The sequence below is a fragment of the Hordeum vulgare genome, chromosome 1H (assembly GCF_904849725.1).
Source record: "Hordeum vulgare subsp. vulgare chromosome 1H, MorexV3_pseudomolecules_assembly, whole genome shotgun sequence".
In the NCBI taxonomy this organism is placed as follows: Eukaryota; Viridiplantae; Streptophyta; class Magnoliopsida; order Poales; family Poaceae; genus Hordeum; species Hordeum vulgare.
Window position 1 is genome coordinate 425,605,991 of NC_058518.1, and position 13,273 is coordinate 425,619,263.

Genomic DNA, 13,273 nt, shown 5'->3' on the forward strand with positions numbered 1-13,273 from the left:
GACCGGGAGTAGTTTAGGAGGTACCCAGGCAGGAGCCCTCGCCTCGTTCAATCGTGTATCTTTTGTCCTAGTCTTCTCTAAGGAACCTCATGTTTCATGTATGTACTCAGATATTTGTTGTTTCCTCTGACTTGTGTGTTTATCGAACTTCCGTATTCTAGCCCTCGAGGCCCCTCGCTTATAATATGAAGCTTGTATGTTTTTTTATTTGCGTCTAGAGTTGTGTTGTGATATCTTTCTGTGAGTCCTTGAGCTTGGTCGTACGCATTTACGTGTATGATTAGCGTACGATGAAATCGAGGGCGTCACACCAGGGCTAGGCCTACCCTGACGATGAGGGGCCTCGCGAGGTAGCTCCTCACGAGGCGGCTTCTTCCGTAGCGGCCATGGCCAAGCCATCTCGTGCGGGCCGGCCTAAATGTCGTCTCCTGGGTCAGTGACAGACTGACCGTGGTATCCCGGTTCTTATTGGACCGACACCTACTATAACTACAAATATTTCGATATAGAATGCATTTGAACGTCAACTAATTTCAGACGGAAAAAGTAATTTTTTTTTCTCTCTCTATATATTTCAAAAAAGGCTAACATACAGATACTCCCTCCGTTTCATAATATAAGACGTTTTTTGACACCACATTTATGTCAAAAAGAAAAGTCTTACATTAATGTCAAAATTTTAAACGCCACTTGCTCCGGATCGATCAATCAATCGGCCTAGATTACTCCTAGAGCCGTAGAGCGTAGCAACCGATTTCAGTTTCAATTTCAATCACAGCCCAGCAAAGTCGGCGAGAACGCCGCCCCCGCTTTCAAAAACCCACCCCGGTAACAAACACCGTACCTCTCCTCCCCCCCCTCCTTCGCCGTCCCCTTCCTCCTCCCGCTCCTCCCCTTTCAAATCCTCTCCCCTCTCCCTATAAACCTAGGGGAGGGAGCGGCCGCAGACCACTCCCAGAGCCCAGATCTATCTGGCCCCTCTTCGATCGCCCCGGCTTCCTCGTCCATGGCGACTCCGCCGTCGCCGCCGCCGCCCACGCGCGCCTCCTGCGGCTCCTTTCTCCAGGAACTGCAGGTACGGTTCCGCCCCTCCTGTGATTCCAGTTCGTGGCGCTCGATTTACTGCTAGTTTCCCGGGGAAAGGGCCGACCGGGTCTTCGTCTCGTCGCGTGCTGTGATGCGTTGTTTGCCGGAAAGTTGTGGCGAAGGCGGTTCTAGGCGCGGCGGACGGAAATCGGCTTTCTTGGTTCTTGCTTGAAATGGGTGGACGTGTGCTCCGGTTCAGAATGTACGTCTGTGCGAGGGATCGAGTTCCTATTGTTTTGTTTTTCGGTTCCTAACGGTGGATCCTAAGGACGTGCTGCAATCTGGGGTCGATTTTGTGTTTCTTTATGCTTTTCTTGGTAATAAAAGATCTTGGTTATTGCGCTGCTTAGTCCTCGAATTCGGTTGTGCCATAGGCATCCCCCGGTGCTTATTTTATGCTTGTGGTAGTTAATTGCGCCGTGGTTATGATTCTGGCAAGCCGTTGTCTAAAATTACCCCCCTTTTATATTCATGCTTGCGTCAGTACACATGCAGTGTGGTAGTTAACTGGGCCGTGGTTATGATACTGGCAATCCGTTGTCTGAAATTTCCCTTTTTATATTCATGTTTTGCCCCAGGATCAGTATCTTCAGGTGTTAAGTATCCTTATGTTTCTTTATGCATCACATCTCATGTAGTTGCCGTATGTACTATATCAACCTTCTGCTAAAGATTGCATTTGTTGATTCAGGAATTATGGGGAGAAATAGGCCCGGATGAACTAGAGAGAGATAGGATGATCTTGCAATTGGAGGAGGACTGCCTCAATGTTTACAGGAAGAAAGTGGAACAAACTAGAAAGCAAAAGACAGACCTGCTTCAAGTGATGTCCTTGGGTGAAGCCGAGATAGGAAAGATCCTTTCTGCTCTAGGAGAGCGTGAATCCTTTTCCAGGGTCAGTGAATTTCTTTTCTGACCCTTTAAAATAATAATTCTTTCCTGATCCTTTCCATGCTTTTTGCTGATACCATGCTCCAGTCTTATGTGTCATTGCTGGCTTTTGTTCTTTATTTGTTTATTAGGCGGAGAAGCTCGGGGGTACATTAATGGAACAACTTGCAAAACTGGAACCAGTTCTGGACGATCTGAGACGGCGGAGAGACGAGCGCATAAATGAGTTTTTGGCTGTTCAGCTGCATATTGTTCGTCTACAAGCTGAGATTTCAGGAACCATTAATCACGGGGATCCTGCAGCTCCTTTAGTGGATGAGACTGACCTATCTACAGGAAGACTGGCTGAACTGAAAACTCAGCTTAATGAGCTCCAGACAGAAAAGGTTAAGCACCTGGTATAAGCCTCTCATTTCCTGAATCTTTCACCTCTGACGCTTAAATTGTTTGTCCTGATGTTTTCAGAATCTCAGACTGCAAAAGATTGATGGTCAGATCAAGTGTATTAATGAAATGTGCAACATGATGTCTCTTGATCTTAAGAAGACATTATATGAAGTCCATCCCAGCTTTGTTGAATTGGAAAGAATCAAAGCCATGAGTATAAGTGATAGCACACTTGATAGGCTTGCAGGAAAAGTTCATGCACTAAACCAAGAAAAGAAACAGAGGCTCCGGAAGGTACTGATGTTCACTGTTCATGTTATAGTCATTTAATAGAAGTATGGGTCTGTGTGTATCTTTAATGTATTCACCTTAGTGTATATGTTTTACTGTTGACCTTTGGTATGGGCCTGATATTTGATTTGAGTACTTGACCTGATAATGTGATTCAGCTTAGCAAATCATATCATGATTCTTTTTTCTGAACTGTTGAATATCTTGTCTTGGTTGTCAGTCTGATTCATTGTACCTGTACATTTAATAAAAGCATGAGTCTGCATGTATCTTACTTCAAAGCTTTCACCTTGGTGTATATTGCTTTACTATTTGACCTCCAGTATGCCGGGCATTGAATTTGAGACTTGACATTATAATCTGATTCAGCTTAACAAAGCATATCATGATTTTTTTCTGAACCTTTTGTAGTACGATTTCTTTGGTTTTGTGTATATACACTATACATGGCATTGCCATATATCTATTTGTTTATTGGGCAATGCTTAATATCTTCAATCAATCATTGATTCATACTGTAATTGCCATCCTAATTCAGCTTTATTCCTGACCAGTGCATGGTTAACCGACTTTACTGTTTATATGATTTCTCCCAATAATGTAAGATGTGCTTGTGCATTTTAGCATGCTTTCCTTTCCACTTCTGCTAAATATTATCCCATATTTATTTGTATCGAAGATCCACATTGTTGAAATCTGCATTGTCTATTGCAGCTACAAGATCTTGGAAGCACACTCATTGAGTTATGGAGTCTAATGGACACACCATTACATGAACAGAAATGCTTTGATCATGTTACTTCTTTGATTTCAGTCTCACCCAATACAGTGATGCCCCAAGGATGCCTTGCACATGACCTTATTGAGAAGGTTATAATTTATTGTGTCTTTATTTTTTTTGGATTCTCTATCAAGCTAATTTCTTTAAATTATATTAATTTTGATGTAAAATTCCTTTGCCCCCCTAATTTAGGTAGAGGTTGAGGTTAAGAGACTGAAGCATTTGAAAGCTAGTAAAATGAAAGAGCTTGTCTTGAAGAAAATGACTGAGCTTGAAGAAATCTACAGAAGTGTTCACATGGATATTGATAGCGATCATGAGTGGCGGATTCTCACCGAACTTATTGATTCTGGTCCACTTCTTTCCCATGCCTTTCATCCTGAAAATACACAACTGAAGTTATTATATGCACTTTTGTTTTCCATTAAGTCCCACCTGATGCATGATTTAACTGGTGTTCCTTAGTTATATTACGTTGCCATTTCTGTCTCACCTTAAAATTCTGAATTTCATGGTTAAATGCAATGCTAGTTTCTGCAACTGTCTTTCAACTTTGTATCTTCTAGTATCAGCTTGTATACATAGACAGATCAATTTGACAGAAAAATTGAATAAGCTCTTGCGAAAAACAAAAGATTGGATAAGCTCTTGCCATTTCTGTCTCACCCTAAAACTCAGTTATGTCACTTCTAACATATCCATCATAGCAGCTTATTTCCCTTGGCAACTGACCCACCATGATTACATAGTTCTACTAGACTCTGAGCAACTGTGCATTGAATCTACTTGATCGGAACATTAAGGCATAAAAGTTATGGAGCTTTAATCATGGTCAAAAACATCTCCAGAAACTAGTGGAGTTATCATCAAAATAGTCAATGGTAATGTAGAAAATATCATAGAGATATAAAAAGTCAATAGGCAAAAAAAATGGCAATGCTCAATTCTAGAAGTAAATGCTGATAATACTCAAAGTGCCATTTCTTGTAATGCTACTGTATTACATAGTTCTACTAGACTCTGAGCAACTGTGCATTGAATCTACTGGATTGGAAACTAGTGGATTTGATCATCAAAATAGTCAATTGTAATGTAGAATATCATAGACATATAAAAAGTCAATAGTCCAAAATAAATGGCAATGCTCAATTGTAGAAGTAAATGCTGATAATATTCGAAGTGCATTGAATCTACTGGATTGGAACATTAAGGCATAAAAGTTATGGAGCTTTAATCATGGTCAAAAACATCTCCAGAAACTAGTGGGTTTAATCATGAAAATAGTCAATGGTAATGTAGAAAATATCAGACACATAAAAAGTCAATAGTCCAAAATAAATGGCAATGCTCAATTCTAGAAGTAAATGCTGATAATACTCAGTGCCATTTCTTGTAATGGTAGTAACATGAGTGCTATTTTTTGAAGTACTCAGTTGTTTTTACTAGGTATTTCAATAGTAGTTTCCTTAAGGAAGATATATTACTGTTACCAAATTGTTCTTAGCTTATTCCTTAGTAGCACTGTACTGTTATCTGTTGAATTTGACAGTGTATGAACTTTGTTGTGTAGGTAGAGCAGATCTCTCAGAGCTGCTTACGGATATGGATGACCGAATTACAGAAGCAAGAGATCTTGCTCTAAGCAGAAAGGACATTCTAGAAAAGGTGGAAAAATGGACATTAGCAACTGAAGAGGAGGGTTGGCTCGGTGAATATGAGGGGGTAACTTGACATTTTCTCTTACCATTAAATGCTCTTTTGCCTTTTCAAATGGTTAATCGATCAGCTAGTTATCTTTAGTCAAAGTATTGCATTGTTGCATCTGCTATAGACCATTTATATGGTTTCAACTTCAGGATCAAAATCGCTATAATGCTGGTCGAGGAGCTCACATAAATCTCAAGCGTGCGGAGAAGGCAAGGGTATTGGTCAGCAAAATTCCATGTAAGCGTGTATATTTTTGTGTGTTTCTACTAGAAATTTCTACTGTTTGGATGAGCGTTCATGTGATTATTGTTTTGGATTGCTTGAATTATACTCCATCCGTTCACAAATATGAGAAGTTTTGGATATTTCAATGTGGACTCATACGGACTGAAATGAGTGAACAAACACACTAAAACGTGTCTATATGCATCCAATTCAGAAAAAATAGAACATCTTATATTTATGAACGGATGGAGTAGCTGTGAGTTGGACGTAACTGAAGCTTTATTTAAAATGTTAAACAATGTGAAATCTTCTAGAAACATGCTTATGGGCCATTTGATGTGCCTGTTAGCCATGATACACCCAGTTAGTTAAATTTACAATGAGCATGGTAATTATAACATTTTAACTATCTCCGACACTCACTTTCTTTCTGTTTTCTGGTGTTTGGCCTACTGATGTTTAGGTTTGATTTCACTAACAGAAGTTTTTGTTGATATGTTTCTCAACTTCATTATATTTTACCATGTAGCCCTGCTGGAGAATTTGACTGCTAAAGTTAGAGCTTGGGAAAAGGAGAAGGGCGCGCCATTTCTGTATAATAAGGCAAGTTCAGTTAGCCAATGCTCTTCTCAAATGAATACGTTTCAATTTGCCAATTTCATCTTAATTATATTTTAACATTTGCCGCACACGTTTACAGATGAGGCTTTTGGATAGCTTGGACAAATACACCTCTGAAAGGCAACAAAAGGAAGAGGAAAAACGCCGATCACGGGTTGGTTCATATTTTCCATGCCTCTTGTTCCACTCAATCCTTGTTCATCAGTGTGTCCGGTCATTGTGGATTGCCTCCTTTTTTAGCTTTCTGAACATTTCTGGAGATATATTCTAACCTCTTGTTCCACTCAATCTGTCACAAGTACAAATGATACAACATGGAAGTAATAGTTGGTTCATATTCTCCATGCCTCTTGTTCCACTCAATTTGTCACACTCATCAGTGTGTCTGGTGTCATTATAGGTTCCCTCTTAGAATTCTCATTCGCCATATCACATGTTAGATGTTTTGCTCTCTTCCCCTCACCACTTACTTGGGGAGTTGATAGGAGAGTTAGGATAGGTGTTTTACCATGTAGGTTGGTTTTCCTGCTACGAATTTCAACTCTAATGGGTTGCTGAAATGTTTTAACTATCTTCAGGAACTTAAGAAACTACAAGAGCAGTTTGCAGCAGAACAAGGTGCAACCTATGGAGCGAAGCCTAGTCCTATGCGCCCGCTTTCGGCAAGGAAACCTCTTGGGCAGAGTACTAATGTCAACATTGTTGGTGGAACTCCTAACAACCGGCGTGTGTCTACCCCAATTTCACGCAAGGGAGGCTTGTCTTGTGGAAAGATGAAGGACACTGGCAAGACAGCTGCTTCTATACCGGCAAATTATGTTTCTCTTCCCAAGGATTGCTCCGACAATTCTTGCATGTGAAAATGTAATCACCCATCCGACAAGTTGGTCTCTAGCTTGTAATTTCATACGTTTGATCTGATATAGGTTTAACTGCTTGTTAATGCTTGAATTGTTGATCTTAACTTCTGATGCAAAACCTGTGCTGCTTTCAGCTTTCTGCAGAATAGCAATTTGATCCATGTCTCAGATATTTGCGCACAAGGAGCTTTCTGTTTTATATGATATTCATTATATATAGCTATTTGCCCACAGTTCTTGCTGGTCCAGTCAGGGTCAGGATTCAGGAGTTTGTTGCCTTATCCAAAAGCCTTCTAGTGGGAATGTTTAGTGACTTTGGGAAAATTTGGAAATACGGCATAGTGAATTTGAGATTTGCCATTACATGGACCGGATAATCTCATGTTCCTTCTGAGTCGTGGATCTTTACTCACATGCACAGCCTGTTAGTTGCCCGTGCTTAGTACCACCAGTATAATGATCTCACTCAAGCACACTACCTGTTAGTGTGCCTTGCCGGATCATTCCATTGACTGAAAAGGCAGTTTTGGTGCTTCATGTCTACTCCCCTCTTTGCTCTCTTGCTGCTATTCCAGCGGGTAAAGTCACAGTAAATCTCCAGCTAAAGAATTCAGTGACATAAGCCCACAAGATCCGATCCCAAAGTAGCATTGATCTAGTCGGCATTTTAGTTGAAGTTATGGGTGTTCCTTCAGTGCAAAACCTAATATAATGTGACCCTGGAACCAAGAATAGTGCTCATTGTTAATTACCACTAGGTTTCAACTTAGAAATTGGAAGAAATTACCCCTTCCCCCACAAGACGACTACCTACCGACTTTTTAAAAGACAACAGTGATGTTAATCATCGAGAAATACTCAACTGAAAGTGCTTTCGATGTTAGTTAAAGTACTGAGCATAAGTTGTTCTAGTCATTTTCACAAAGTTAAATTACGAAGACTCCTAGTAGACGATGTTACTTGCTAAGTTAAAAAAAACCAGGTGTTGGTTAAAGTACAAAAGCTCTATCCTTGTTGAATGTTCGCCTAGTCATCTACGAATCTCTTCTTTTATTGGCTCTGGGTGATACTGATTTTACAATAACTGCATCTCCGCAGCTGTGCTGGAGCTTATGGCACACCAGACATGCACGCTGTTTGAAACACTCCTGGTGCCTGCTCATAACATATCAAGAGATAAAAACCAAGGGGATTCGGGTTTATGGGTATCGTATATTTTGCAATTTGAGGTGGTCATGGTTTGGCCTCTGGCATATCACCATCTGACGATTCGTTGTTATTTTTATGCCCATGCCGTATCATTTTCTGGTTTGGAACAAGGTATCTTAGTAAGGTCACGACCTCGTGTAACGCTCTTTATTCTATTAGCATTTCTGCCCCTGTTTTTAGCATTCTGCTGAGGTTACCTACCTGCCACACAGCAAGTTTCATTGGTTTTCGAAGATTAAGCGAATTGTTGCGTGTAGGCTGAGTGTAGAAACACTAATTTTATGAGTGTGGTTGGCTTTATGCTAAGCATTGCCTCTCTACACATACATGGCTTTCTGTTATTCCAAGACGTTGACAGATGTTGGTTGGCACACATTCCCTGGCTGATTACAGGGGGATAAGCTCAGAGACTCGCTAATCGTCTCCTCAAAACCAACTGGAGCAAGCATCTTATACGCTAAGTAGCCAGACATGTTACAAGTGTGCGTTTTTTCTTTGGTGCTGTCTTAGTTGAAAAAAGGAGCTAATAAAGCAGAACTGCAATTTGAAACTTATCTTGCATATGTGTAGGCATAGGTAATGCGTTTTCAGACAAATCGAACATGCATTTTTTTGTCGTCTTCTAATGTCTTCCCAAGATGCTATATCGATCGATCATCACGCGTTGTGTGATTAGAAACTTGTCATTATATGTACTGTTATTGTTGTAGTTCTTCTTCTTCTTCTTCTTCTTGAGGTAATGATCTGTCTGAAAACATGAACCACAGCCAGGACAAGGAGTGATATACACCCATCACCTTGGGACAATTCACATTAAGTAGCAAGCGATGCAGAACCCGTTAACTTGCATTGGCCGTGCCGAGGATTGAAACGACGAGAAGACAGAGCATGGGAATTTTGCTTGGGAAAGGTGGAGGAGGAGGAGGCAGGCAGGCAGGGGGCACATGATTCAGATGACTGTTCTTGTTCCTGGCCCCGGGGCTTTGGGGCGCCAACTTGCTCGGGGATGGGACCTCGGATTCCAATCTTTATTCCCGGCTAAAAGAGATTCATGCTGGTTTAAGACTTGACACTGAATCTTTGCGAGTGCGCGCTAACTAGGATTCCATGCCTTTTCTTTTCTGGGGGAATGTTTATTCCTAGCTCCCGTCACCAGTTAACCAATCCTGCTTCTTTAAGGCCGTAGTTGCCAATTACTTAAGACAGAGGGTTCTTGGAATCACTACCACATACTATCACATGTATGGTGGGAGCATTATCTTAACCTCTCAAGATGCAATGGGGGCAAAGTTCCTGAATAATGTAAGATATATGGCTATGCGCCAACCGCCGCATCCGCAACGATACGTAGCGAAAACGCACATTTGACAAATATATAGAATTGAAAAGATATGGAAAATGCAGAAAGAGATTTTATTTTATGGCGTAGTGTCACTGTGTTATTGCTCTTTCAGAGTTTGAGGAGTGCTGCCTGCCTGCCTGCCCACAAACCCCACGTCCAATCAATCATGTGAGCCCAAAGACTATGATTCCTTTTGTGCACTAGGCATGAAGTTAGGAAGCACAGGATAGCCTGACATGATCAAGCACTTTCCTCATATAGGATTGGGAGAGCTGAGGTATAGCATAATCATGGCTCATATATATGTCATAATTAACTTCTGATGGGGGTAGCTGATACAAGAGATGCAGAGTAGATAAGACATGCTACCGCAGACTGAAAGCATGGGCTTATAATTAGCTAGAGTGGTTACAAAGCTCTCCCCTCAGCCCTCACAGCATATATATTACCAGGGCACCACCAGCTATACTGTTACTGTTTACTACCACCACTGCTTAGACCACCACAACACCACGCGCATCAAGATCCACGGATCAGTTCTCGCCGTCGACGCGCTGCATCGGGGCTTCGCCGGCGCCGGCGGGCATCGAGATGGTGACCGCCTTGCCGTTGGCCTGTGCCTTCTCCAGCTCCACCTCGTCCAGCTCCACAATGTCCATGATCCTGCCGTTACCCTCGACGCCCTTGATCGCCACGGGGATCTCCGTCGCCTCGATCTCCTTCTTCTCCACGTTCTCCTTGTGTTTCCCCCAGAGCACCGAGTAGAGGCCGGCCACGATCAGGACGGACCCGATGATCCTGAAAATACCAAACAGCAAGAATAATGTAACTGACTGATGCTCGATCTTACCTCTCATGGAGACGAGGATTGATGCACGTACCCTCCGAGGTAGATGTTCTCGGAGAGGATGAAGGAGCCCATGATGGCCACCACGATCATCATGAGCGGGCTGAAGGCCGAGGCGAAGACCGGGCCCCGGCTCTGGATCACCAGCCCTTGCACGTAGTAGGCAATGCTCGACGTCACAATACCCTGCACAACTATACCTGATCAGTATACTATGCCATGTTTGATTGATGTCTCTGATGGCGCTACCATGCAAGTATGGTTTGTGATGAGGTTTACGTACGGCGTAGGCGGCGGCGAGGAGGTTCATGTCGAAGCCGATCTTCCAGACGTCGGTGGTGTGCTCCATGGCCAAGGTGACCACGATGGCCTGCAGGGTGCCCACGAAGCAGATGAGCGTCGTCAGGGTCAGCGGCGCGTTGTACCTCGTCAACGTCGGGCCCTGCATGCACGAAACGCCAACTGTTAGGATTCTCGGCTCAGCTCATGCATGCATGATGCATGGTCGCATGGGCGGGAGGGAAAGGTGAAGCCAGCTAGCTACGGAGTATATATGGACCTGGAGGATGAAGAGGGAGGCCCATGCGAGGGTGGCGATGATGAGGAATATGGAGCCCTTGAACCAGTCCTTGGCGGCGGCGGCGGCGTCCTGGTGCGGGCCGGCGGGGAGGTGCGCGTGCCTGGACCAGACCATCTGGACGGCGCGGCCCTTGTAGAGCGTCATGAGCATGGCGCCGGCCACGGTGACGAGCGTGCCGGCCACCTTGGCCAGGCACCTGGCCTTCTTGAGGTCCACCTTCTCCATCCGGAAGATGACCGCCATGACGAAGGTCATGGCGGGGAGCATGTTGCTCATGGCGCAGGAGAAGGTCGGGGAGGTGTACTTGAGCCCCGCGTAGTAGAAGTTCTGGTCTATGACGGGGCCCATGAGGGCGAGGAGGAAGATGTTGAGGAAGACGAGGGGGGTCATCCGCGGGCGGACCTTGCTGCGCTCCAGGACGAGCGCGAAGGGCGCGATGGAGAGGGTGGCGAAGGCGTGGCGGTACACCACCAGCACGTAGTGGCTCATGCCGTGGTTCAGCGACACCTTGGTGATCACGTTCATCCCGGCGTACCCGAACTGCAGCGAGATCATCGCCACGTACGGCTTGCACCGCTGCATCAGCGTCTCCCCCTCGCCTCCCTGCTGCTGCATCGCCATCGCCATTGCTGGCTAGGTACGTGAAGTGCTGGCGGGGAGTGGAGTGGAGTGGAGTGGAGTGGAGCGGAGGAGCTAGTGTGGCCGTTGCTCCTTCGCCTGAGGAATTAATGGCAAGCGGCGCGGGCTCGTATTTATAGCCGCCGTTCCCCTGGGTTGTGGGGGCCGGAGCTTACGTACGTAGGTGGCGGGGCCGGCCGCCGGCGCCGGTCGGCTTCGCTCGCTGCATGGATGCTCTTATTCGTCCCCACACTGGTGCAAGTGCTCGCGTGCCACGTACTGGTGCGTGGTGACTCGCTAAGCGTTTTTGCTACTGCCTGAATGGAAGAAGGTGGATCACTTGATCGATCGGATGAACTTATCCATATATATGCAACTTCAAGTAGCAAACATATCCAATTTCATGTGCATTTCTGCTTCACTTTTCGCTAACTGCATCATCTTTTATGTTGTTGCGAAATAATCATCTGATCCACTTCCTAGTGGAACTTTTAAAAAAATTTATATTTAGGAACGAAGGGAGCAGTAACAAGAGTAACAACAGCAAAAAGAAAAAACCAATTGGTAACAAAAATTACAACCACATACATGGAGTCCAGAAGAGATTGCGGTAGACGACCAAGTCGATGGTGCACGGACGCACAACCGACCATGACAACTACAAATAGACATCTGCCCGATGAGGAGAGGACAGCTCGGGGGATTACAACAGGACGTCCAAGATGTGGGACATTATAAGGAACTAGATGATGCCCGCACGATGCAGCGAGAACTATGGTAAAAGAAATGAGTAAATAATTGCTACAAAATAACTAAAACTAATATGAAACACATATATGTTTAAGTTTTTTACAAATATGAAGCATATAAAAATTAGTTTTTAAGTTGTAGTCAAATAATGTTAAATATGTATGTTGCACTACATTAGTGTATGATATCGCTCAACACATATACTTTCAATATGAAATAGAATGAAAAATAATAAAATATGTGTCAACGCTGCATATACATGCATACATAAATACATAAGGTGTAATGTAATTGTACTAACATGCATGACTTGCTCGTGTGGCATGTTTGCATGTCTAGCAAAATTAGGTAGTGGGTTTTAACTATTTAGAAATAAAAGATAAGAATCTTCAAAACCCAAGTATCCATGAAAAACACTTTGTACACCACCATTGATATAATATGTGATACAATCCAATATAAAGCAGAAATAGGGTTGTCACTCGCATCACGAAGGTCTGAACTTGGGCGAAATCAAGGTCCCGTCTCCTTGGTCTAACATGAAATAGAAACTAAAATATATCAAAACACATAAGTATACAAGAAAGAATGAATTAGTGGCATTAGTATTATCCTTTAAGAAGAAAACAAATGAAATAAAAACTAACAAAATCAATGGCATTGATATTACCATTGAATAAGAAGAAAATGGAATAAAAACTAAGATAAAATCAAAATAATGAAGATTTACTAAAAAGAATAAAATAAATAACTAAAAGGAAATCAAAATAATGAAGTTTACTAAGAATTAATGAATTAGTGACATTGGTACCATACATTAAAAGGGAAAAAAGAGGAGAAAAAAGAATGACATAATTTGCAGAAAGTTGACTCCCAAATTATTTTTTATAATATGCAAGAAAAAGCGATAATAGTGAAGTTTCGGTTTAAAAAGTTTCTTAGTAAGGATTGAATTAGTGGCATTGGTATTACCCATAAAGAATAAAGAAAATGAAATGAGAACTTAACAAATCAAAATAATGAAGTTTATTTAAAAAAGAATGAATTAATGTCACCTTTCAAGAAAAGTAAATAAAAA

General features: G+C 42.7%; 2 protein-coding genes across 2 annotated transcripts; one reads left to right on the top strand and one right to left on the bottom strand.

Moving 5' to 3' along the window:
- Positions 1–748: 748 nt before the first annotated feature.
- LOC123442480 (65-kDa microtubule-associated protein 5-like) lies at positions 749–7,017 on the top strand. Its single transcript, XM_045118536.1, has 11 exons — positions 749–1,075; positions 1,778–1,981; positions 2,109–2,363; positions 2,443–2,658; positions 3,370–3,525; positions 3,629–3,788; positions 5,007–5,158; positions 5,293–5,380; positions 5,898–5,971; positions 6,069–6,143; positions 6,568–7,017. Exons 1-11 carry the CDS (start codon positions 1,007–1,009, stop codon positions 6,847–6,849), a joined length of 1,731 nt encoding a protein of 576 aa, XP_044974471.1. The 5' UTR covers positions 749–1,006; the 3' UTR covers positions 6,850–7,017.
- A 2,756-nt stretch (positions 7,018–9,773) lies between these two features.
- Positions 9,774–11,537, bottom strand: LOC123412735 (WAT1-related protein At5g07050-like). The gene is made up of 4 exons (XM_045105674.1): positions 10,807–11,537; positions 10,531–10,689; positions 10,282–10,433; positions 9,774–10,198 (listed from the first exon to the last, which is right to left on the bottom strand). The coding sequence occupies exons 1-4, from the start codon at positions 11,452–11,454 to the stop codon at positions 9,934–9,936; spliced, it is 1,224 nt and encodes a 407-aa protein (XP_044961609.1). The 5' UTR covers positions 11,455–11,537; the 3' UTR covers positions 9,774–9,933.
- Between the last annotated feature and the right edge of the window lie 1,736 nt (positions 11,538–13,273).